At 40.3% G+C, this 24,508-nt stretch overlaps 1 protein-coding gene across 1 annotated transcript in view; it reads left to right on the forward strand.

Annotated features, from left to right (window-relative positions):
• The window catches only part of tanc2b (tetratricopeptide repeat, ankyrin repeat and coiled-coil containing 2b), a 106,300-nt gene that overhangs the window by 16,976 nt on the left and 64,816 nt on the right, over positions 1 to 24,508 (forward strand). Inside the window, exons 2-3 of the mRNA XM_053341984.1 lie at positions 15,357 to 15,428; positions 18,276 to 18,455. Coding sequence (XP_053197959.1) covers positions 15,357 to 15,428; positions 18,276 to 18,455 — 252 coding nt within the window. The remainder of the gene's footprint in view (positions 1 to 15,356; positions 15,429 to 18,275; positions 18,456 to 24,508) is intronic.

Here is a 24,508-nt window from a genome sequence, read left to right on the forward strand (position 1 = left end):
CGTTCATCATCATCCATTTATGCTCATTATTACAGGTGCTTACCTTTTGTCACAACCCCCTCACAATTTATTTTTAATAATTCCCTTTTTTTCACCCAAATATCTTCATCCATTCCACCCTATTTCTCTTCAGCATCATGTTTCCATTCATCAATCTTTTCTCCTCCTTGCATAAAACATTCTAACACACTCACAGACCCCCATATCCCCCCCATAAACAAAACCAGCCTGCTGGATGGTGCATTTGGCCGTGAGAAATATGAAATAACTCGGTGGTGGCCCATTTAAATTTTTGATGCCACGCAGGACTTATCAGCCCCCTCTCCACCGCGGCATCCTGTTGTTTTTGCCAGTCGGGAAACTGGGCTTTCATTGTGCCTCTTGATGTGGATGGGCTCATTATTGCTGCCCTCAATGCTGTGTGCCTTTGAATAGCAGGAAGTGCCCTTGCTAGCTGAACATACTGAGGGATATTGTGTTGCTTCGCACCACATGATAAAGGCAGCAGAAGCACAATGTTGCATAAGCAAAGCAGCGGCGGCGGTGGCGGCGGCATTTCGGTTCACTTCACGAGAGCTTGTAATTGCGAGGACCACAACAGTGAGGCGTGGACTTAAAAACCCACGCCAGCTGCGTGTCCAAATGTGTTCGGCGTTTGACGGCAGATATCACACTTGTCTTTGAATTCATAACTACAGTCTGTACTTGTGTGTCTGACTGTCTGGTGCTCCCCTTCTCCTCCTCCTCCTCCTCCTCATCCTCTTCCTCTACAGTCTGGGGCAGCCATGTTTGCCACTCTCAATAGCTGCTGACACTTGCTGGAGGGATGGAAGGACGGGATTTATCAGGCCTCCAGATGTATTTATGTGGTTTGACAGGTCTGCTCATTGTGTCACGCATGTGCAAGTACACATGGAATATACAAGCACCATAACATAACAAGTGATTCCCCCTACTAGTACTGAGATGATAGAACACATGAGCTGATTGACATAAAATGAATCTTATACACTTTTCATCATCAGTTAATCAATCATTCATTAGCTCCAACTTCTCAGATGTGAAGATTTTCTGTCTTTGATCAGTTTTATCCCTAAAATTTGAATGTGTTTGGGTTTGTTCAGATGAAGCGATTTGAAGATGTTACTAAAGGGCTCTGGGAAGTTGTGGTGGGCCCTTTTTCACATGCTTTTCCACTTTTTACATAAACCAAACAATTATTTGATTATTAAAAGATAAGAAAGTATTTTATTTGTCATGGCACCATACAACCATAAGACTAAAATCATGAAAAAGTGCAATAAAAATAAAAAAGTGCAAGATTTCCAAGATGGCGGCGTGCACGGACACAGCAGCTCGGATAAATGTATTTATTAATTGATAAGGAAAGTAGTCATTAGAGGTTAGAGGTGGGACCTTATTTGTTTGCTTCCTTTTTTCATTGTCTACCCTTGTTTGTTGAAGATTGTCACTGAAGCAACTGTTTGACCAGGTTATCTTTTTTTCCCCATTATGTCAAATAATGCCAGACTTTTATTTTATAGTTTTTTTTTACCTCACATTTACCTGTCGTTAAGTAGCCTGGCGGTCAGAAAAATTGGTCCATGATCTGTTTGACGCTTCTTTTTTCTCTTCTCAGACTACATGCTGTTACCATAACACTGATATCACTTTTTCCACTTGACAACGAGCTACTTCAGATCACAGCATACACAGAGCAGGCTCCACTATTAGCTATTATTAACAAATTAAATCCTTTTAATCATTTTGAAAATGTCCTGCTAGTTTAGCGTGAGTGGTTTAGTGACAAACAATGAGGCCTGCACCCAAACATTAGGTGCCAGTCCAAAGGCAACACATGAATAATTGATGCAAAACCAGCACGCTGTATTTGTCAAAAGCAATACACGTCGCCCCCTTTCCAACACACTCACACACACATATACACGCACAAGCACACACACACTCTGACCTATATCCTGGAGTATGTGACATTGTTTTTCTCCATCCATACTACAGATCTTCTACCACTCTGTATTAAAAGTGCTTTCTGTTTAAATTCATCTTCACATCAGCTTGATTGATTTCCTAAAATGTGTCAAATCAATTAGTTTTCTATATTTAAACACACACTTCATCTAAAATATAACATTAGAGTCATTTAGTTTAATGGAGCAGCAGTAAAGAATCGTGTAGCAGAATCATCATGTAGAATCACCAGCTACAGGTCAAGTTAGGACATGTGCACATTTGAACACTTTAAATATAGTCCACATAGACAAACAAAGCTTGTAGCTGTCATGTTAATGATAAGATATCCAGCCACGTAGAGTACAGTAGCCTACTTTCTCCTCTCCATGTAGAAGAAGGGTGTTGGTGTCTGCTGTGGCACTGCTGGTTCTACAATCCCCCAGTCTAGTTTATATTTAATGTGTATTTCATTATTCAGGGCCCGCTTGTTTGCAGTTGTAGGCCCATCTCCATTGCAATTGAGATGGTGTGTGTGTTGTGTAGTTAGTTGTTTTTTTTCCCCCTCTCCCTTATCATCACAATGACACTGAGAACCAAGTGAATTATTGCATCGCTGTGGGCAAGCAAAGGATAAGAATAACAGGGGCGCCATGAAAGAGGGCGCAGCATCAGCAAGGACGTCTTTCTCTTTTCCCCCTCTCTTCTCTCTCTCTCCCCTTGTCCTCCATGCTTCATCTGTTACTATGGCCACCTCTCTTTTTCTCCATCTCTATCTCTTACTGTGTGTTTCTCCTCCTTCCTCCTTCCACCTTCATCTCTCCTTAATTTGGTTACTCCCAAGTTGAAAGCACTCAGATTTTGAAATGAAGAGGAAAACAAAAATGACACCTCGCCTCTCGTCTGCCGCTGGCCTATTTTTTCCTTCTATCCAACGTCAGAAACACTCATTTTAAGGCCATGTTTTTTTTGTGCTGTTGGCTGTTTTTGAGACACTTTTATCTGCTGTTTGTTTGGCATTTAGCTAGTGCTCCATGAGGAGAGGGGGCACTCTGTGGCTCTTTGGCCTGAATGAAAGGTTACCATCATTAAATCATTACACAAATAGATAAACTAGTGATTGCATTCTGTTATTTGGAGGCGCTTCTATTCAGTAAATGGGATTTTGTGTTATTCTATTCAGCCTTTTCTTCTGTTGAAGTCTTTGTGGTGCTAGCATACAGTATACCCTTCAATTCAGTTAGATGTCTATCAAAACATTACCCAGTTCGGAGTATATTTACAGTGAAACACTCACCCTTGCACCCTTACTTTGTCATTTTGAGTCACTCAATTTTCATTTGAGATATGGCCTTCTATTTTTTTAATTATCAAGTTGTTAAAATCTCTTTTTCTTCAGTTCTTGCTGCTAGCACTGTAAAGGAGAGCACACATGTCTAAAATCCTTACATATAATTCTTGGTATACTTTTTAAGAATTAGTTCATCCTCCGTGGAGCTAGTAAAGATGAGATTAGGGTGTGGTACAAACTTCTCCCACATTTCTGGTTTTGTTGTGAAGCTTACAAATCCCCGCAGTAACAGAGATCCGTCCCCCTAGTAACAGGACTAAGGATCAAATTTAGCAGTATCCTTCTTTAAGCTGCTTGCATGGTGCTGTCACTCACCAAGGCATTTATTTTGAAAAGGCAGTAAATATCTTCCACCCTAATGGACAAGCACTGACTGCAGTGGGGAGATCTCTTCCTCAACCTCCCAGTGTGAATTTATCAGGATCCCAACCTCTTCTCATCAAACACTCTTCATCGGTGCGGGGAGAGGCATCTGCAAACGTAGCAGGAGTCACACTACACACACACACACACACACACACACACACACACACACACACACGCACACACACACACACACACACACACACACACACACACACACACGCACACACACACACACACCTCCTCCTCCCACTGCAGACAGCCAGAGGTCAAAGGGAACAGAGGTGATATGAAGATTAGCTGACACAAGCTAATAGAATAACCAGAAAGCAGGTTATGTTGAAAGTAGGCGCAGTAAGATGATGTTCAGCATGCTGTCCACGTGTCAACTAGAACATTTTCTTCTCTCTACTTCGTTGTGAATTTAAATTGACTAACTAATAATCAGTAGATAGAAATTAAAACTACAACAATTGCCTGTTCATTAGGCCTCCCCCTGCTAGTTACTGTTAGATAGATAGTCACTTTATTGAACCCAGTGGGAAATATAGGTTTCCAGCAGCTCAATGTAAGCGTGAAAGTAATAAAGCAACAAACAAACAAACAAACAAACAGACAATAACAATACAGTAAAAAAGACAAGAGGTGTAAGAGTAAATACAACCAATAGCAAGATAAAAACCATATGTAATGTCTAAAAGTAAATAGGGATACTACAATCTGTTATAAAAACACATGACCTAATAAAGTGCAAAATAAAAACCAGTGGTTCAAAAAGTGCAAATGCTGTTGCCGGTTGTCAGGCTTTTTCGTTCTCCCAAAGCAAACATGCAGTTTTATATTGGTATTTTTGGCAGATTTACCTTCTCGAAATGTCTACTAAAGTTTTGAAATAATCGCTTCTTGATTTCAGAGAGAAATGGACAAAAAGTCTGCTTCTCATTTCTAGTTGGCAGTTGTCAGTTTTGTTGGCTGAAACGGCAGCTGTCACCGGCAGATTTTTATTGCTAGCCGAAGCAAACCGCAGACGTTGTGTCATGTGTCTTAATCGAGAGGCTACCGGAGGCACGTCGTCCAGCTGATTTTTAATGTTTACATTTATACTGACCCTATTTTAAAATGGGAATCTTGTAAAAGGGGGTCCTAAATATGCAGTTGATAGCTACATATACTGTATGATATTGTGCTGCAGTAAAAAGGCTGAGACAGAGGTTAATGCTTCATGTCTCATGGAAAAAGTCCATGTAAAACATATGGAAATGAAGAAACAGTATAGTTATTATAGTATAATGAAGAGCTAGTTAGTCCTGGTATTATAAAGTTAACAAGGAAAAATGTTCTAGCATTGCTGTGTTTGGCTAGCTACATGTTGTTCAGGTTTTCAAATCCCACATTTCCACTTTTAACATTACACAAGGAAATACTTTGAAGATGAGGACTAACTGATGTATTTAGCAAATGTCATGCTATCTCAGGAAACGTTAGCTAGGTTGTTCTCCAAAAACAATGAAACAATGTAGAGCCAGTCAGTAGCTGCTAACGTTAGCCAACACTCAGTTTCCACACTGGGGGGAAAAACAGTCAGAACAGACTTTTTTTTCATGCATGTAATCCCATAAATGAATGCAGTTAATGACATGCTTTAAGGCAGTGGTTTAATTTTCACATCAAGGACCCCCTAAACCAACACAAATTAAACCACTGACCCCATTTGATAGGATTTTGTCCCTCATCAGATAAGATTTTTGCGTTTAGATGTTTTATTACTGAAAGCGTGTATGAAACCCGTGACCAAAATAGTCACACATTCTGTCATTGTGTTACTTATGGATGAAATTGTAGTGAAAATGAATTATTCCCCTTCTTGCTGGCAACCCCCTGGATCTCCCTCAAGAACCCCTTAGGGTCACCAGACCCCACTTTGAGAAACACAGCGTTAAGGCTGTTGGAGGTAACTATTGGTTGCTACATAGTATTGTGGGCATGCTACATTTGCAGCTCACAGGAGAACAGACATACTTACACATCTGTTTTTTGGATGGGATGAAAGGATGAAAATATATATATTATCCTCCACTCTCTTTAAATGCACACTGCTTCAACCTTTTGAAGAAATCCAAAGCTTCACAAGCCTATTCATGGTTGCTAAGCTACGATTTGACAAATGTTTTTAAGGGAAGGGGGTTTAGCAAATGTTCAATTGAGAACAGATTAATTGTTAAAGTTAATTATCATCAAAAAAAGGCCAAGTATTTGCTAGTTCCTGTTTCTCAAATGCGAAGATTTGATACTTTTCTTTGTCTTGTTTCATTATGAATGAATTCTGTTTGGGTTTCGGACTGTTTGTTGGACAAAACAAGCAATTAGAGACATCACCTTGGGCTCTGGGAAGTTGTGATTGACTTTTTTTTTTTTTGCAGTTTTCTCAAATTGTAAACATGAAATGTAGAAAATTAATTTACTGATTGATTGAAAATGACAATAATCCTTCACTGGTGTAGCCCTAGACTTTTTTTTTGGAAGCAAAATTAAAATTAAAAAGAAAACAGGGGAGATATAAACAGGGGAGTTATTTTCTGAGTTTTAAGGATGGAGAGACCACATATGAGGGGGAGTAGGGTAGCAGGTGGTACAGGTGGGATATCTGCTATCTACTTTTCACTTTCTTTTTTTCTTAGTCCCTCTGTGTGCGATTGTCAAGGATTAAAAATGAATAGAAACAAAAACGCGGCTCTTCATTGAAACGCCTGAAGGAAGACCGGGAGCCATTTCAGCTTTTTTTTATTTCTCTGCTCTGCGTTTCTCTCTCTTTATTTCTTTCTTTCATTTCTCTGTCAGTATCAACGCAGCCAAAGTAAAAAAAAAAATAAAAAAAAATCCCAATAACGCTTCCATTTCCGTTTGGTTATTTTTGTTGCATGCTTTTCACTTCTCCGCTCTGTGATGTAACCCCAGTGGCGTGTCAGACTGAAGGTAGGAGATGCTTGAAGCTGCCTCTCTCTCTCTCTCTCTCTCTCTCTCTCTCTCTCTCTCTCTCTCACTCTCTCTCTCTCTCTTGTCTTTTTCCAGACTCTTACTCACTAGCTTTTATTTATTTATTTATTTATTTTTTAAATGAAGACCACCCACTCAGTGCTGCGACACAGCTTTTCTCAGTATCGGATGGCAGTGTAGGTGTCGGGGCATATCACTCTTTTCTTTCTCTCTCTCTCTCTCTCTCTCTCTCTCTCTTTCTCTCTCTATCAAACTGTTACATGCACACACATTCTCTCTCTTTCTATCTCTCTCCCTACTTCCTCCATCATAACACCTCCATCCATCCAGGACACTGCTGAGTCGTGGTGCTGTCAGCCAGAGCCTGACGCACTCAGCCACTCAAATGTGCGTCACCTCTCTGGCCCGATGCCGCCAGCGTGCTGCTTGCTGTCCTCCAGATATACCTCGGTGGCCAGGGTCACGGACTCTGGGCTTTTCTTAAGGGTGGGAAGGGGGAAAAGTATTATATGAGGCTGAAGCAATACTTTCTTTTTCTGTTGGAGAAGATCAGGGGTCACGCTTAGGGTAATCACACCACCATACTGGTTTATATTTCAGGTATATCCATTTAAAACGTTGGTGGCTTTTATAGCCTGAACAATGGATTTTTGAAGTTGACACTGTGTTTAAGAACTTTTGATGATATATTGGTTAATATTCTTATTTAAAATGTTTTATATCATCACCACATAGCAAACATTTTCATAAGAATCATTACAATTAGTTTTTTTATAGAATTATGACAGAAGATTAAACTCGTCAGTGCTTTTCTGACCATTTTGTTCAACATTTGAGACACTGTTTTTAAATTACCTCAAATAATAATAATAATGATCAACTCTTTACTGTAATTTATCAGCTGATCTACATATGCCAATATATCTGCAATACACCAATAGTGCAAGTCAACTAAACTGGCCCAGAGGATTTCTCAATGTAGCTCTACTAAAAACAGGCTAATATTTTTAAATGGACTGACTTAAGGTCATAATTTGTGTTATTTGAACAATTCATTTGACCAAATTAAAGAATTAAACAGATATTCTACAATATAAAGTATCTCTGCTGTTTTGCATTGAACAACTAGATTCAACCCTTTGTTTTACTCATAGACAGGCTTTGATTAAAATGCTTTGTTTTCAGAAGGTAGTTTTAATGCTGTCTGAGCAACCAACCTGATGGGGAAGATGGTACAGTAAGCTGAGGTTTTAATAAAGAATAATTTAAGGAAGTTTTGTGCCTTCATCTTGATAAACTGACCTAATATTAAGTTGCTAGAAGTTGGCATATAGTGTTTTTAATTTAAGTCTAGAAACACGTATCACTCCGACACTTGTTTTATAATGTAGGTCATATTGAAACTTGAAAAACAGGCTGGGTAAAAAAAGGAGCAGCAACAGCATTACTGTATGAGCTAAAAAAAGACCTCCATTAGGATTTGTTATAGCCCCCAGATAATCAACAGTTATGTAACAACAGGACAAATAGAGTTACCTCTGTAGTGCTTTCGGCATGAGTGGAATATAAGGATATTTTATTGCAAACACTGTTGCTTGGTAATTTGGAAGATGCCACTGATTTGTAGTTAGTTTTGTGTAAACCAATATGCAGAAACAACAAATGAGCCATGATTGCACCAACAAATATTCATCCATATTATTTGCAGTGTTATTATCCTAGAGAATAAATACTTTAAAGAGGTGCATCGCCCCAAATTCTAGGTAAAGCTTGTATTGGCTCAGCTTGCTTTCATATTGAGGATATATGCAAATCAGCCAAAATATATAAACTACACCATATGCTTGTCTGTGTCAGCTCTGTAACTGGCACAATTTTTGAATCCCATATGCAAGTGTAACAAATTAAATCTTATTATTTCTGTTTGTTAGCACCAATTTTTGATCAGACTACAAATAAAGAGTGCTAATGAAGCAAAATACCCTTTTTTATTCATTTGCTAGAAAACCTCTTGGCTCTTGTGAGAAAATATGAATGAAAACAGTCCAATATAATACAGCAACATTACTATTATTCCCCTGATTTGTCCCGTTGTTCGCTTAGTGTTTGTACAATTTGATCTAAATATAGATGTTTTACTACAGACTAATGGAAAGACTCAAATATTATGACTTCAACAAATCCAGTTTGTGCATTTAAGGGCTGAGAATGTCAGTAGTGTGTCTTTTAATATTCAGTTTATGCTTCATATCATTGTACTGTTCAGCAGGCAGTAGGTATTAGAAACATTCAGAAGTGGCTGCTACCCACACAGCACTCATGATTTCTTTGCTCTCATGCTGGCTGGCTAAGATTTTCAGCCTTCTTGCTTGTACAGGAGTAAGATACACACATTAAATGAAAGCTGATATGAACATTGTCCTAAACGGAGTTAACAGCTTGTGAAACTACTGGCTCCTCGGCTGGCCTTCCTCCTCAGTCTGCTTCCCACTATTTCCTCCAGCACACCTGCATTACTGTACGCTGTCTCCACAGACTCACAACAACAAAGGTCTATAACTGTACCTCCCCTCTGCTGGGAGCCCTCATAACTGGTGCAGTTTGTCCTGCCTCAGTGTATGATTGCTTATCAGTTCAACATACCTCACCCCTCATTTGACATCAATCCAAGGTTGAACTATTTAAAAATAAATAGGGGCTGCTGTACAGAAAGTGATGATAAAAAAATGCATAATGTATAAAGTAGAGGTGCAGTCATTGCAGTAGTTCATTCATTAATTAGTTGATCTACAGAAAATTAATCAGCAACAATTAAAAGTTTGTTTTAAGTAAAGATAACAAACTGGATAATGGAAAACTCAACATCTGGTTGGACAGAACAAGACATCTCACTTGATCAGCAGATTAATCGATAATGAAAATAATCATTATTTGCAGCCCTAGCAGGAAGCTATGTTGGGCTCTTACAGGAAAACTTTGATCCCGTTCTTCTTTATGTGCTGCATGGTCGAGGTTTTCAAGTCCAACAAGTAACAAAACTCGATGGAAAAGTTCATGAAAGAACACTGACATCCCCCCGAGTGCTAACAGACTGCTGCTATTGTGTTGGTGTATTTTTGTTTCTTTTATATCTATGATTCAGCTGTCCTGCTGTCTTTCCATCACCACTTTCCTCTTTCATCTGCGGTTTGTCAAGACAAAAGCCTCAATACCTGATTCCAAACCAGAGGTGGTCTCCCAGCATGTCAATGTCAGGAATCTAAAACAGATTAAATTGCACCACAAATTTACATTTAATGACTTTTGCAGCTATGCGATTCATAGTTGGATAAGGAAAGGAAACATAAATATCACATCTTTTCATCTTTTCTTTTCATTCTGAGTCTAGAAGATAGATATATCAGTGCACATAACTCTTCAAGGCTGCAATAGACCCTAACCTTAACCCCCTCACGCACCCCCTCACGCACTTCTTAATGTCTCTTATCACACTGTGTTTGTTTGAAACTTTTTTTGACACGTTGCACTGAAATCAGGATTACAAATGACACAAGTAGTATTAAGGGCATTTTATGCTTTTTGATAGACAGTTGACAGTAGTTGTGGAGAGGGGAGGTCGGGGGGGGGGGCAGTTGGAAAACGACATTCAACACAAGTCTCCACTGAAGACTTTAGGCCCCATGCAAAGAATACTTTTGGTCTAAATTCAGTATAGCATCCCTACTTCCATGTGTGTATGGTTGCACTGTATGTGTATGGTTTGTATGTACAGTGTGTGTGTGTGTGTGTGTGTGTGTGTGTGTGTGTGTGTGTGTGTGTGTGTGTGTGTGTGTGTGTGTGTGGTTTGGATGAAAGTGATTCCTCATTGTTTTACATTGGCAGCATGTCAGAACCCTCAACTTCCTGTGGTAGACCAGGACTCGCTGCGGTGATGAAGAGAAAACACTTGACAAGCACAGAAGATGTATGTGTGTGTGTATCTGTGTGTGTATCTGTGTGTGTGTGTGTGTGTGTGTGTGTGTGTGTGTGTGTGTGTGTGTGTTCATCCTCCAAAGCACACATGCATGTTTTGTGTTAGCTTACACCAAGGCTGATGCTAATGAAGATGTCCGCCAACTTTACAACTGAGCAGATGTCTGCTCTCTCGTATGGCTCAATGCAGCACGCTGTGGTGTTGTGATTCATTAAGATGCTCCACTTTGTTGTGCATCTGATTAAATCCAGCCTGAATCAATGTCAAACCTGAGGTGCAGGGGGTCTTGTCTGGAGCACATCGGAATATGAAACAAGCTCAAACACATGGCCACACTTTTGCCTCCTTGTGCTGAAAAGTTTAGATTGGTTTACTTCTACAACATGTAACTCAAAAAGCGATTCAGCAACTAGCTAATGAATCAGTTAGGTGTCAGGAAGAGAGGCTGATCTTGTAGATTCTTGAAGATGTTTCTCCTCTGGTGGTAAATTTGAGGTATTTACAGTAACGTGGCAAAACATCTTCAATAATCTACAAGTTGAGTTGCTCTCTCCCTTGGATGACTGAGAATCTTGGTTAGTTAGATGATTAGATGATTGGCAGAAACTTCCTAAACAATAATTTTGATAATCAATCATGTCATTTATCAAGAACTAGTGCCAAAAATGTTCTAATTTCAGGCTTGTCAAATATAAAGAGCTTTTCTCTATTTTGTGTCAGTATGAATTAAATATCTTCTGTTTTTTGGACTCTTTGTTGGACAAAATAAGTAGTTTGAATAGGTTACCTTGGGTTAGGATTAGGGATTTTATAGAGAGAACAATTCATTATATACCGTACTCAAAAGAAGCACTGGTTGGAGCCCTAATGCAGACATCAGTGTATGCAACTTTGTGATTCGTTAGATTAAATAATTACATTCAATCCCAACCTCTTCTCTGGTGACATCTGAATTATTATTATTTTTTTTAAACATTTACAGCTTTTTACATTAACCTCTCTATTGGTAAACTACCCATGGTGTGTCTACTCACACATAAGACAAGTCCATGTTATATACTGTATGGTACTATGCACGTTCATTGTTATTGGTGTGTGGGCTACTGAGTGCTGAATAAATGTCAGCATGTTTTATAAGTGTCAATCGCACATGATCCCTCTGTTTCTACATCAGATTTATAGGGATTTAAGATAGTTTAACATTTAGCTCTCTCGAGAAAGAAGTGTATAATAGGATTTGAGGATGTAAGGATGGCGTGCACTTCTCTGCATTAGAAATGCATCTTAAGATGATGAAAAAAAAAATCTTTCACTTTACTTGCCTTTTTCAGGCCAAATTTACACCATTCTCTATTATTCTGTCTTTGTAGATGTCATGCTTTGAAGGATTGTAAAGTACAAGGGGGATTTCTTTGCCCGCTGTCGTGCATTATAAAGAAATAGTGATGAAATAGGGTGAAGAAACCCTCCCTAACATTCTCATGGAATATTCTGCGGCCACTGTTATTTGTAGCCTGGAATGTTATTTTGATGAATGGTGAGGTAAATTTGCTGTGACATGGAGAGTAACGGGGAGGATAGGGCTGTTTAATTAGCGTCCTACTTTGCTACTCGGTGAGAAACAAGGGAGTGACAACAAGTTGGCAACACTACAACATTAGGAGCCCTACGGAGACAATAAGCTAAGGTAAGAAATATAGCGTAAAAGGAACTGAACTTCACACTAAATCACTGCACTTTCACTGAGTGAAGTCATTGAGCAGAAGATGTAATTCTCTGGGCTCCTAATATCCGCAATGTGTCTCACTAACACGGCTTGGCTGCAATCTTTTTCTCTTTCCATGGTTGGTTATAGTTAGTTTTTTGTAGGGTCCTGCAAATGAAAGACTGGCATCAATTGCAGTTTTTTTGAGGCGAGTCTATTGGTTTCTGTTGTGTGTGTGACGTGATCGATCGGTCACGGAAAGAGAACCAAATCCTTTTCAAATTTTAATTTGTTCCACCTACCCTCCTCCGGGGGTTAGTAAAGTCAGGGTCTTAAAGTTTTTGGAAATGTAGCGTTGTGCCAATCAAAACCCCTTTCGAGTAACTAGTGATGACCGTATGTCTGCTTTCTGTCTAACGCTGCTTCTTTTCATTGTCAAATGTGTTCACACAAAAGATCACAATCTAAAGTAATCACTCTGAGGTTGTAGTTTAGGAAAGAAGCCTAATTTTAAAACTGAGGTCTCATTGAACACTCTGAACATGGGCAGGTTCATCAAAGTCAGTCTGAGTGATAATGATAGCAGAGTTCTGGGCTGTACTCCATGGGATCTCTATCAGATGTCACCCTGACTTCTCCCATAATGACTCTTTGTCCATGTACAAAATTGGCTTGCTCCTTTGACATCCTAACACAGCACCGTGGCTTCACAGCTGCAAAGAATAGCCAATAGTGCAAAGTGCACCATTATTTCTTCGGTTTAGGAGAGACGGCCCTTTAGAGAGCAATGCTTTGATTTTACAGCTGAATAGGATGTGGTTACAGAGTGCAGATTGTCTGTTCGGACTGTGAATTGAAGGCTGAACTGTGCTCACGTTGTTTTCGACAGAAGTGGTTGACAGACGCGATATAAAGAACCAGAATGATGTCCACTGTTTGTCTCTGTGGTTGGAATGAAAACATGCCTGTGTCTTCTGTCAGCCATAGGTCCTCCCCTTTCATGTTCCCCACTTAAAATGCCATTGATCTGTGTGGCAGCACATTGTACTGTGATCACTTGTAACAAGAGAGCAATCTGAGAAGAAGAATAGGAGCTTTCTCTGTCTAATAAAAGAGGTACAAAGATGTGTCTCCAAAGCCTAAAAAGAAACGGTTGTAGACGGAAAGAAGACCGCAGTAAAGGGGTAGAGTCACGTTTTTTTCCTAAAACCTCAGTAACAAAGTAATTTAAATTGAGGGTTTAACATGGCGTTGTCATTCAGTGGGTGGAATATAATTCAACCTGAATAAAAGTTGTTTAATTTCCAACAAAGCTTGCAGCTCCTTTCCATGTGTTCCTCAGTATATGTACTTTATCTGTTTTTAAATTAAACAGTATCACATCACAGTGGAAGAACACAGCGCCAAATATTTTTTGTTCCATTGTAACCAGTTCTACAGCCGTCATTTCTCCGGTCATTTACATTATTAACACTTCATATATGACATTTCAAGCTACTGACGCCTTATGATGACAGGCAAGTCGTTCAAAACGTCACCCTAGGTGCTAATCAGATATTCAACAGGAGCATCGCAAGTGTGCAAAATCTGTTACCGTATATCAGCATCACACATCATACAGTACATTACATACTGTGCCTTTTTTCACAGCTTGCTGCGTAAAGGAGCTCGCTGCTCGTGCACATCGTCTTCAAGGCCCTTATTGATTTTCACGATATTGATTTTACTAGACGATATGGCTCATCAGGTATATGAGATGAAAAGCTATTGTTGGTGGCTGGCAACAAGATCTCTGTTTTTTTTTTTTTTATAAATACTTATTTCTATATCATTTTTAACACATTTTCTTGGTATACTGATTGATTTGACACTCTTGACACATCCTGGCATGGTGGTTCAGGTCAGGAAGTGGACACTAAAAAAAATCCCCTGCAGAGGACTTCCCCCCCATAATCAGTGTCAATCTCAGGCTGGCCCAGTTCTCACACAATCATGCCCCAAGGCTTATTCTATCTGTCGATCGACAAGCTTGATCTTTCCACCAGCGAGCCAATCCACCCTGCTGTGTGGCAACTGGCCCACAGTGTGAATCTGCGATGGGAGAGATAATACTTGAGTATTTGTTTGGGTTTTGTGGGCTGATGGGGAGCTCCGTGAGTGAAGCATAATGCAGGGGCTTGCCAAGATATACAATCCATTGTGATAAAAGTCTGTCTTTCTTCTACTTAATGCAGCAATCTTTGATCTATCTACACATCGAAAATCCTTTAGCTTAGACTAGTTTTTATACAAGTAGCTTAGTTTAGACTTTATTAATAGCTCACTTAATTCTAGTGGGATGCATTTATTCTGAGTCATTTGTTCCAAACCTCCTCTGCTGGCCTGTCGTACTTTACAGTAGATCCGTCCGCACTCGAACAGGATTATGAAACAATCCCCCGGTGACACTGACTGTGCTTCCCAGTGATGCCGCCCCCCTCCACCCCTCTTTTCAGCTCCATCCACTGTGGCTAATTTTGCCTGCCTGCTCCCTTGGGCGTAATTGATCTTCATATCATTAACCGTATGTGGATCTATCCTGGGAAACGCCCACTCTTTTACCGCTAGTCCTTGCTCAGTGAACTGTAGAGCCCAGTGAGCTCGGTGATTGTGGCTCTAACGTTTCTGCATGCAACAATGGATGTAATGTAAACTATTTTGTTATCTGCATGGGCAGGCCCAAGATATAGAGGCTCACTGGCTGTTTAGTCTAACCATGGGGAGACAGAGAAAGTGGAGCGTGGCGGCGCGCTCCCCCTTCGCCACCATTAGGGGCCATTTTGGCCTCAGGAGGAAGGGTGTGGAGGGCCTGTGTGTAAGCAGCCTGCTGGGGGTCTTGCGGTCCCACACCTGGCTGATTGGAGAGGAGGAAGTGGCATGGCTGCTGGCTCGCACCTCCTTGCCACGCTACCAGCACCACCGAGCTCACTCCTTGTCTTTCTCTTTCTGCTCCTCATCTGCAGATGGTGGGAGCGAGGACTTGGCAGACCCCCGCTCGCCCAGTCTAGACCCTCACCTGAGCCACGTCGGCCAAGGTAAGCAAACAAAAAAACAAACTTATCATATCGGGGTTTTTTTAAAATAAATGACTACATCACAGGAAAGTAACAGTGAGTCTGAATCCTTGACTTCAAAGATTCAGGAGACACAGTTTTGCCTGGAAAAGCTTGTCAGTGCATCCTTTTTGTTATTAAGGAGTGGACTGAGCTGCTCCGAGGTGTGAATGTGTATTATGTGAGTGAATGAGAAGCAGGATTTCTGAAAAAAAGCACCTTTACCTTCTTATTTCCTGTAATATTTCTCCCTCTGCAATCTCTTTCCCCGACTCCATTTCTGCTCCTTTAATGTTTTTCACAGTAGGAACTCATGAAGGCCGTGTGTGTGTGCCGAGCTGCATTTTATTAGACTTTATAGCAGAAAAGTTAACGACTACTAAAACTGTATGAATGTTATATTCTCGTAATTTTGTCTGTAATTCTGAGAGGAAATAGGCTGTATACAGCAGTAAATGTTTATCAATATCAGGAACGCCAGCGCTTGGCAGGAAACGTTTTGAGCAATTATAATTTAATGTCGCCCCTTTTTATTCCCACTGTGCGTGTTTTGAGTTGAAAACCTTGACAAGTAGGTGTTTGTTTATTCCGAGGCATGGAGTGGCCCTTAAACATGTCTCTCATTACAGTCTGAAATAAAATACCATCATTTTGCCCCCTTGAAGTTTTTGTTCTGTAGATCTCACTGATGAAAAGCGGCTTTTCCACCCTCACTCTTTTTACCCTAAATTACACCTTTCAATTTTCACTTAAACATATGATAGTTTCTGGCTGTTTGGGTGAAGCTGTTCAGAAAATAACTGTAGGATAAGATGTGTGTACCAGAAAGTGTTAAAGTTGGCCATTTTTTGTTATTGTTGATTTTTGGGATTATGTATTTATCTGGCTGTGTGGAGAAGAATTGGTTAATAGTGTAATTGTGTGTTTTCCTTCAATATTGGAAAGCAATTAAATTGAGTAGTCTTGACTGCTGATAATTGCTACCAGAATACTAAGTTCCCCTTTGGTATTCACACCAGGCTCTGCGTACATGAGAAGAATTTCCATTCTGGGGGATGTAACCACAGTTCGGGCTGTTGATTTTGTTTTTGCAGTGACATTCCCCAGTGAATGGATGGACTGACTCCAGCACTGCTGCTGGAGCCACACAGGGAGGACGGGTGTGCGTTTGTTATTTCTTTCATGTGTGCAAGTGTTTTGATACTCGTGTGTTTGCATTACAGCAGCCGATTTCTTTTTTTTTTTTTTTGCCCCCATCAGAACCGTCATACGGGCTTCCTCTGGGACTTGTCACCAACTCCTGTTCTGATAATGGCTTCATGTCTCACTGTGGTGGCTGCTATCTGATGTGAGACTCTTGCTTGACCAGTTGGTTTTACAGCTCCGTCTGCAGGGAAATGGGAAGTCTGGGCCAGAACTGATTCACAAAATGGATGTTGTGTTTACAGACAGCTGGCTGGTTTTCTTTCCCTGGGGAATGTGTGTATGTGTGTGTGTGTGTGTGTGTGTGTGTGTGAAGTTTTTTGTTTTAAAGCCATAAGCTGTCATAATTTGTGGTTTGTGAAGCAAGAGAGGAAAAGGGGGTGTGTGAGTGATGGAGAGTGGCTGTTTGTGCTGCGTCTATAATTACTGCTTATTGTCTGAGACTTTTTTTTTTTTAAATGACTGTGCTCTTTTTTTGGGTTTGTTTAAACACTTTTCAGATGGTTAAAGAATCCTCCCCTATTATAGGAAGACTGTGGGGTATTGTGTTTCTGTCGGGCTTACAGAGGTCGACAGACTGTATTTTTACAACACTGAATGTAAACGGCACGTGTTGCCTGCAGGGCTGTCCTCTCTTCTGGGTCAGGCCAATCTTGTTACAGTCAATACTGTTGTTTGCTCTGATACCAGAATCCAGTACCAGGCTACCAGGGCACTATTAGAGTACTGTGTCTGTCATACAGTATCAACACGGGATGGACAAACACAAACAACACAGTACAATCGAACAGAATCGGGTCCACGTGAATCTTAGTTTGAGTTGATGATTCTGTGTCAGAAGTTTTGTTCTATGTGGAGCAGAGTTAGAAATGGATTCTACTCTGCTGAAACAATTCATTAGTCAATTGACACAAATTGACTGCTATGAACAACAGTTTCGATAACAGATCAACTGTTTGGGTCATTTCTGAAGCAAACCTGCTGCACAATGGCTGATTCCAGCTTCTCAAGTTTGCTGATTTGCTGCTTGTTTCAGTTTATATATAACTGACAATAATATATTTTGGGTTTTGCAAGACATCACATTGGACTTTAGCATAAGCATTTTTCATCATCTTCTAACATTTAATAGCACCATTAAACAATTGATCATAAAATATAATTGACAGATTCATCAAAAAAAAGATAGAAAATAATAGTCATGGCAAGGCAAATGTATTTGTGTAACACATTTCAACAACAAGGCAATGCAAAGTGCCTTACATAAGACATAAAATGCATCAAGACATTGTCACCCCACTAATTGTATATGTAGTCTATGATCCTTCTCCATGAACCATTAGTGTTAAGTATCAGATGAGTCACTCTCATGTAACATCCATTTAGTAAATCATTCACATCTTCAAAGGGCAGCATGTCATTTGAGATGGTTGTGATTCACGTTATTTTTATCCTACTTTTCTTCACAGCAGAACATCATCTTCATACATTATTCCAAGAAGTCTATTTGTTTTCTTTGCAGAAACGGACTCTGCATTCGTCCCAACGGTGTTATGAAATTTGAATGTGCCAGTCAAAGCAGAGAAATATGTCTCATATTGATTTATGTTCCCTCCCGTCCTGCAGGTGGCAGCATAGACAGCGACTGTGCCTTTGAAGGAGACTACGCCGTGCCCCCACTCTCCATGACCGAGGGCATGCAACACATTCGCATAATGGAGGGCGTGTCACGCTCGCTGCCCTCTTCCCCGCTGCTCACACACCAGACCATCAGTGTCAGACTGCAGCCCGTGAAGAAGCTCACAGGTAAAGACACTGGAGTGGAGTGCAAGATTTGAAATAGTTAAGCAGTGCTGACACATTTCTCAAAATCAGTGTTTGGGAAGAAACTCATAAATGTGTGTTAGAGCCAACATGATGTGGGCTTAATCTGGTTCAAATTTGAGTCTCACACACATCCTTGCCTGTAGCTGTCCTCCCCCATAGACTCATTGTACTAATACAGCCTCCCTTAACCCTTCACTGTACCAGTGCAAGGAGGGTATCATCAGAGAGTCACGCACAATGAATTAAAACAGATTTTATGAGACAAAGTGGAATGAGTGGCTTCTCACCCCAATGCTTTCCGATAAGCAGTAATCATTTACCGTATCACTTACCCACTAATTCTGAGTAGAAATATAAAGCAGGGCCTGGCTCTGGCCTGCGGCAAACACTGCAATTTTCAATTCTTGTAATCACCAAAGTCCTACCTAATTGACAGTGCCAAGAACAGCTGATGGACTGTGAGCTGTGGTCGGCTCTGCCCTCCTTTATCGCTCTTTATCTCCCACCACTAATCGTTTCCTTCCACACTCATCGCTGACATTCAGAGTGTGTGGAAAAATCACCTCCCCTCTGTCTTCTCCCATTAACTGGATTATGAGTCTGTGTCATGTTCCCTCCTTCCTGTTATGAGGAAGCTGTGGTTTTGGTGCAGGACAGTGTGGATATCCAAGGCTTTCCTTTGTACTGGATTTCAAACTGAGAAATGAAATATTGACATTGCAGCTTTACCCAATATCAGAGCAGCCTCCACATTGAAGTAGAGTGGGTGTGAAGGACTTTAAAGCTTGATTCAATAGTCACCACTAGGGTGCACCAGCCTCTCAGCTACCTCAGATCATTAACTATTTCTGATATGCCGAGGGGACCGTGCTTTTTACATCATACAGAATGATTTATGTTCTCTCCTGGATCATCCAAACTGTGTGTTTTTAAAGGGGGAAACACGCTAAAACCAATTTTCTTTCATTTCAAGTTTATGTGCCACAGCGCTGCAGACAGCTCTGTGTGGGTGACAAGATCCAGCAGAGACTGTTTTTAGTTATCAAAGCTTGAGAATTAGATTTGAGACCAAGCCAATCTTATCAGGCCAAATCACACTTTTGCCTCTCTGCTCCTCTCTGCTCTTTGAGGAGCCATCTTTGTTTGTTTGTTTCATTCATATTTTTTTCTCATCTTCGGGTTTCATGGCGGATCCGGCCTAATTTGACGTCTGCACATGTGTGTGAATCAAAGTGAATTTTTTAGTGTGCGTATATGAATCTGTAAATATATATATATATATATATATATATATATATATAAATATGCAAATGTATGTGTTATCTTGATTGCCGCCACAGAGGAGAAGGAGTTGTTGCTTAAGAATTATCTTGATTATGAAATATGTGCAGTGCTGTCTCATCTGTGCTATTCTTACTCCTCGGCTGACGCATGGAGAGGTTTCTATGCAGCAGTGTCGCACATGTCATCGTTTGGCTTGTTATGATATGCCAGTCAGATGCTGTAGGTTGTTGTGAGGGCTGCTTTTGTAGATTTCGATTTTTAACTTGGGGGAATTAGACGTTCTCTCATGTTTGAAATGTAGTGTTTTCTCATATGTGTGCGCTCGCTGCATTTCTCTGCTTTGTGTGATTTGTTTCACCTTTGCGTAACCGGTCCAGTTACATTAGTCATCTTGAGTGTTTATGTGTGTTTGTGGGCATGACGGTGAGAGATATAATTTTGGCAGGATTAGCCCATCAGTGTGTTAATCCTTCCAGATTTATGTCTCAGTCATACCACCTATTGTTCATTATATTGTAGTCTGTTGTAATAATTAAATGATGATGCATGGCAGGACTTAGGTTTGTACGTCATAAAAAAAGATGATTTGGCTCTCTTTCACATTGCACTGTACGTGATAAGCCTTCACATCAAGGGTTGTTCTTCAGATTACGTCGATAAGACTTTACACAGAGCTAAACTGATGTTGCGTCAACACGGCGGACACTACAGCAACATACACAAAAGTCCTTAAGTGCACCAAGGAGCCCTCTGTCCTTCAAGTCCTTAAAGACCTGTATCTTCTCTCAAGTGGCATTGAGCACCAGATTGTGCTAGGGCTCAACCATGCCGGCGTTCTCACCCTTTAATTAATTCTACTCAGCACCACTTCCTGCACAGCTTGACAGTACCGAGCCTGTGTATGCGAGCTGGCGTCAGAGGCCAGAACCCCTCCCCCCTGCCCGAGATGGCAGAGGTGGGAGACAGAGTGAAGGCAGAGGAGAGCATCAGACAGCAAACAGCATCAGGTCTAAAGACTGCAACACTTTGATCCCCCCCGGTGGCCTTTGCCAACTAGCCTCTCTTTACCCTCCCGCGTTGCTCCTGATTTGCCCAAGGGAGACATCGTGGTGGCGTTGGCGAGGACTCGAGTTATTCAACCTCAAGGCTCTGATAGAATGAAAACGCTATGAAAGCTCTGACCTTTTTAGAGAATCATTGAATTTCTGATTGAATCCCCTCCGCCTGCGTGAAGACTCTCAAGGGGGCCTTCAGATGCTCGAGGGGTCAACTTGTGAGGCAGGAGACGTCCCGAGCCATTGCAGTGTACTTACTCTCCATAGATTTATTTATTTATTCCTTGGTGGCATCAAAAGTTGGTCACTCTTAGTTTTCTGTAAATATCACAATGATATAGAACAAGTTATATGGTTATTACTGTATTTGTAGAAGAAGTAAGAAGATAGCAGACAATTTGAGATCTCCACCTACCAAATTCTGCAGATTTCTAAATGTACAGTAGATGCTTGAATGGCGGTGAGAACAGTTACTAACTAACCTACACTGTTACATGTTATCAAGGACATGATGCTCTCCCTCCTTTCTCCTCGTAGTAAACCACATATCACCTCCCTCATATAGAGGAACGCCCTCGAGATTTTGGATTGGTTCTGCAATGCAGGCTTTTAAAAAAAACTCAAATCAAATTGTTCCACCCACTTTCAATGACGAAACCTGAGAGATTATCATCAATGTCAATGAGTTGAAGCCTTTAGAGACTGACCTGTGAGTCAGTCTAGTTAATAGAGCCTGAGTGTTTCTGGATTTATGTAGCTGATACTGATATTGATACTGAAGGATAAGGATTCTTCTTCTTCTTCTTCTTCTTCTTCTTCTTCTTCTTCTTCTGCTTCTGCCTCTGCTTCTGCTTCTGCTTCTTCTTCTTCTGCTTCTTCTTCTTCTTCTGCTGCTTCAGTAGAAAGTCCTGGAAAAAGCTCATAAGTGGACCTTGAGTAGAGTACGTTTTTGGGGGTGAGGGGTCAAGAATGAACTTTCACATTAAACTTAAATTGAGAATTTACATAAAATGCTGCCAGTAAAACATTTAATGCTGCCGTTTACAGCTCTTTATTCTCTGCAAACATACACACCGGCTCAATACTGATTTATCTGTGATAGTTCATTATCAACAGATGATATTGGCCAGTTTATGTATCAGTTAAGCTCAAATACTTTCACCGTTGACCTTTAATCCAGCTGCACTTACAATAATATTCTCATACTTTATTAAGTCTCCAGGGGAATGTACCTTTTAAACCTCTGCCTCCCAGAAAAGGCAGAGTAAACAGTCATGGGAGGGTTTCTTTTTTCTGGCTCCAGTGTACTTCAGCAGATTGTTTGCCAACACAGGGCTCGAAATCTGGATTGCCTGTCTGTTTTAAAGCGTTGTGATTTGACATAATTACAAGCCTTTCTGAAGGAAAATGTTGATTTTGCAAAACGTTTCGAGAGCCAGTCGTGATACGAGGCTTTTTTTTTCTGTCTCCTACTGTGAGCTCATGAAATCACATATTCTCACCAGGGTTTTGTTTCAAGTGTGCACTATTCATCTTCATGCATGTTCCCCCGACCACTGTGTTTATTTTCTATTTTTAGTCCGCTGTTGTCTTAGAGTATGAGTCGCCATGATTGCTCATTGTTACAGAGATATCTCAGTAACTGATTATTATGAGTTGTAATCACCGATTGCTTATCTGTTCCTTAATAAACACCTCACTCAAGTGTCGGGCTCACCAGAGACATCGCATCAGTTGATTGATTGGCTCTACTCCACTCTGAAACATTTAAAGGGTATTATTTCAACATCTCTCCCTAGATTACACTACTTTCTCCTAATTAATGGCAGCAATCAATACAATTACTGCCTCCCCATGGATTGCCACATAAAGGTAGAAAATTTCATTTGGTCTCAAAACCTGAGAATATGCTTGATTTAATTATACCACCTAATTTTTCTCCCACTCCAGCTGTAATCATCACAGTAATATGAGTATATCTAAAATCCATTGTCTTACTGGTGCTTACAATAATAGAGTATCATGTGAATAAGTGGCAGTGGACTACAGTAAGCTAATGTTTAAATGGTCACATGTTGTAGGCAGGAAAATGCTTAGTTGTATTTGTTAAGGTGGAGCATGTACTGTAGAAGTGCTTAGTCAGCTTTTGCAGCTCATTGTGTTGCATGGGTGGTCCTCAAGGATCCACATTATAACGCTTGAGCTCTGTTAAATATGCACAGTATGTAATTTCTGCATTTAGGGGTCTCTCAAATAAAACAATAACAGACAGGATTTGATGAAGTATTGTGAAGTAGCGTGAGATCAATGTGAGATGGGAGGTGTTGTCTTCTTCATTGTTAAATTACCACCAGTGACGTCATCGCAGTCAGCTTCTCCAGGTTGGGTTTTTATCAGTAGTCAAATTATCCACAGAGATCCGATTTCCCTCTCTCCAAAACAAACAGACCCCGGTGATTAGAACAGTAAAAAACACTTGATAAAGTAGTTTCACATTAAAAATCAGTGTTTCTCCTGATGCTGTTCAGCGGACACAGGACACCCGCAGGGGTTGCTAGACGACCTGCTGCTAATGTTTACTCAGCATGTTTCTCTGATAACTTAAGATCCAGATGTTCAGGAGGATTTTACGGGAAACTCGTTAAAACACTTAATAAAGCAGTTTCACTCTAAAAAAAAATCAACTTAATATCCAGACGTCTGATAACTGAAATCCTTCATCCAGTTTAAATATACGTGTTTATTATTAAGCTTTATTTTACCTCGAAAGACCATTGAGAAGGAGTCCTCATTTACAATGGTGTCGAAAAGAATAAGAAGAGGAAAAAAAGAAAAACTAAAAGTTAAAACATTTACAATCTGCATTGATGGTAAAAATTCAAATTTGAAGTCTCCAATTTATTAGAAAATACCTCAGGTTTTATCTAGATGATCAGTGATGTATGACACTGTTTAGTATAATCTGAACTTCCTTTACTGTCATCTTAAGACAAAACTGCAGCACAATGCTTTGATCATTTTAAGATATCTCATCCTCTCAGTGTATTTTTGAAATGAACGCTGACATTTGGGACGTCTCAATCTAACTCTCTCTCCACGCCTCTTTAGCCAGCCTCACATTTCATATTGCGTCTGGTATCCTCTGTGAATTTCTGAAATGAACACTGACATTTGGGACATCTCAATCTCCACGCCTCCTTACCCAGCACTGCACCTTGAGAAAATTGTTCCTCAATTATTCTCATTATTTCTTTTCCCTCAACCGTCCCATCCACCACAGACTCTCCAAGTCATTTGTTCTGCTGAAAGGAAATGGGACACTTTCAGCTCCACTGTCACAGGTGAAAAATAAAGAGTGAAGGTTAAGTGTAGAAAAGCGTAATTGAAATGGAGGTATGGTGCCCTTAGGAGGAGCACTAAAAAGCCAGTTGGTTTAAGTGCTGTGACTTGCTGGATAAATTCTTGTTTTATTTTAGCTGTCATCCAAAGAATCTGTACTTTTTTTTTTTTTTTGGTGATAAATTCATTGCAAAGTTGTATTTCTTCAATATTAAGTACAAACATCAGTTCTTGTACAGTTTGTGTCACAACATATCAGTGTAAAATAACTTACTACTTCTGCCTTTGGAAGTTGTGCTGCTGCAGAATAGTGAAAGAGCCGTTGGCGACAGAAGGAGCTTAAATTCCTCTTGG

The sequence above is a fragment of the Scomber japonicus genome, chromosome 20 (genome assembly GCF_027409825.1).
Source record: "Scomber japonicus isolate fScoJap1 chromosome 20, fScoJap1.pri, whole genome shotgun sequence".
In the NCBI taxonomy this organism is placed as follows: Eukaryota; Metazoa; Chordata; class Actinopteri; order Scombriformes; family Scombridae; genus Scomber; species Scomber japonicus.